This window comes from Penaeus monodon, chromosome 25 (assembly GCF_015228065.2).
Source record: "Penaeus monodon isolate SGIC_2016 chromosome 25, NSTDA_Pmon_1, whole genome shotgun sequence".
Lineage (NCBI taxonomy): Eukaryota > Metazoa > Arthropoda > Malacostraca > Decapoda > Penaeidae > Penaeus > Penaeus monodon.
Window position 1 is genome coordinate 36,033,934 of NC_051410.1, and position 1,572 is coordinate 36,035,505.

The window sequence follows — 1,572 nt, forward strand, 5'->3', positions numbered from 1 at the left end:
GTCACGGTTTCAAAATGTACTCATTGAAGTGCGGGAACGGTTTTCATAGTTCGGAAGTCGGATGAGCTAGTAATAGACATTATGAGTTTTTCATTATAAAGGTCTTAACGGGGATAATTTAAAATATCCTTTAGAGACTATTAACTTGCGATGCTAAAACTTCATACCTTTATGAGTAGCAGAATAACATATGAATTAATATCTAAACTTGGAATCTCAAATAAACCAAAGAAAGTCAGCGTAATTTATCGCCAGTTGGACCTATCACTTTAGCTAATATAGAATATAGAAAGGGGAGTCAAATGACAGAGTTAATCCTATCACTCAGAGATAAATATATGTACCTTTGCGAGAACAATGAACAGTGTGATAGTTTGGAAATGCGGAATTAAGAGAGGAATCCTAAAAAAAAATTAACCCGATATATTACAGGCATTAATTGTTATTTGGATTACCCGGTGCAAGGAAGAAACAAATCAGGAATAATACTCCGTTCTTTTATCGAGGAGAAAAAATGTTCTTGATAGGCTGGTATTGGATTATAATGATGATGAAAGCTTACTGACATACAGATACGTTATTTATACGCGTTTCACTCAGCCAACCACCGTTAACTTAAGTACATCTTCGCCTCCTCTAAAAAAAAAATGAAATGTAGTATGCTGAAAACAACGTGTCGATCCTGCACACGATAATCCTTCTAATGTTCTCCACCCTAATAGGTTTTCTCAGGCTACTACGGGCATACCGGCACTTTCTGTGGATACGAGGCACCGCCAGATCCCATCTACAGCTCGTGGAACGTGGCGACGGTCAAGTTCCACACTGGGCATCACAACGTAGGTGCCAGGTTCCGGTTCCGCTATGACGCCGTTGACCAAGGGGTTTATCCTCCCTCGGGGATGGTCAGGCAAGGTTTGTGTCGACTTGTAGCGTTTCCTAACTCTTCATTCTATGAGAAGGAAAATTGGACCTTCATAATTAAACCCGGGGGACAAATTCATGTTCAAACAAGCCCAACAACGATAACTAAACCCGGAAAAAAGTCTTTACTCATAGAACCCAAACATCAATAACCAAACCCGGAATAAAAAGACTTCGTGCTAATAAAACCCAAAAATCGATAACCAATCCCGGGGAAAAAATCCATCCTCATAGAACCCAAACATCGATAACCAAACCCGGAAAAAACACATCCTCATAGAACCCTCAAAACTTCACGCTTATACAACCCAAACATCGATAACTCAACCCGGAAAATAAAAATCATTCTCATACAAACCAATCGCCGACAGTACGCTACATTCTCTCCTAACTTATACTCTCTCTCGCCCCCCTGCCAACGCACAACAGCCGATAGCAACTGCAGCTTCTTCATGACTCTCAACGAAACCTCAACAGTAATCAAGAACCCAGGTAACCCAGGCTACGCTAACAACCTCAACTGTGAGTGGGTGTTGGAAGCTCCCGCGCACTTCCGCATGCAAATCTACGTGTCATACGAACTGGAGGAATCTCAATCTTGCCAATACGATCGCGTTAATGTTTATGATGGTAGGTTACTGGCTAATT

General features: G+C 41.1%; 1 protein-coding gene across 1 annotated transcript in view; it reads left to right on the forward strand.

Moving 5' to 3' along the window:
• LOC119589380 (cubilin-like) overlaps positions 1-1,572 on the forward strand; it is a 70,980-nt gene that overhangs the window by 36,815 nt on the left and 32,593 nt on the right. Inside the window, exons 37-38 of the mRNA XM_037937998.1 lie at positions 723-915; positions 1,354-1,554. Coding sequence (XP_037793926.1) covers positions 723-915; positions 1,354-1,554 — 394 coding nt within the window. The remainder of the gene's footprint in view (positions 1-722; positions 916-1,353; positions 1,555-1,572) is intronic.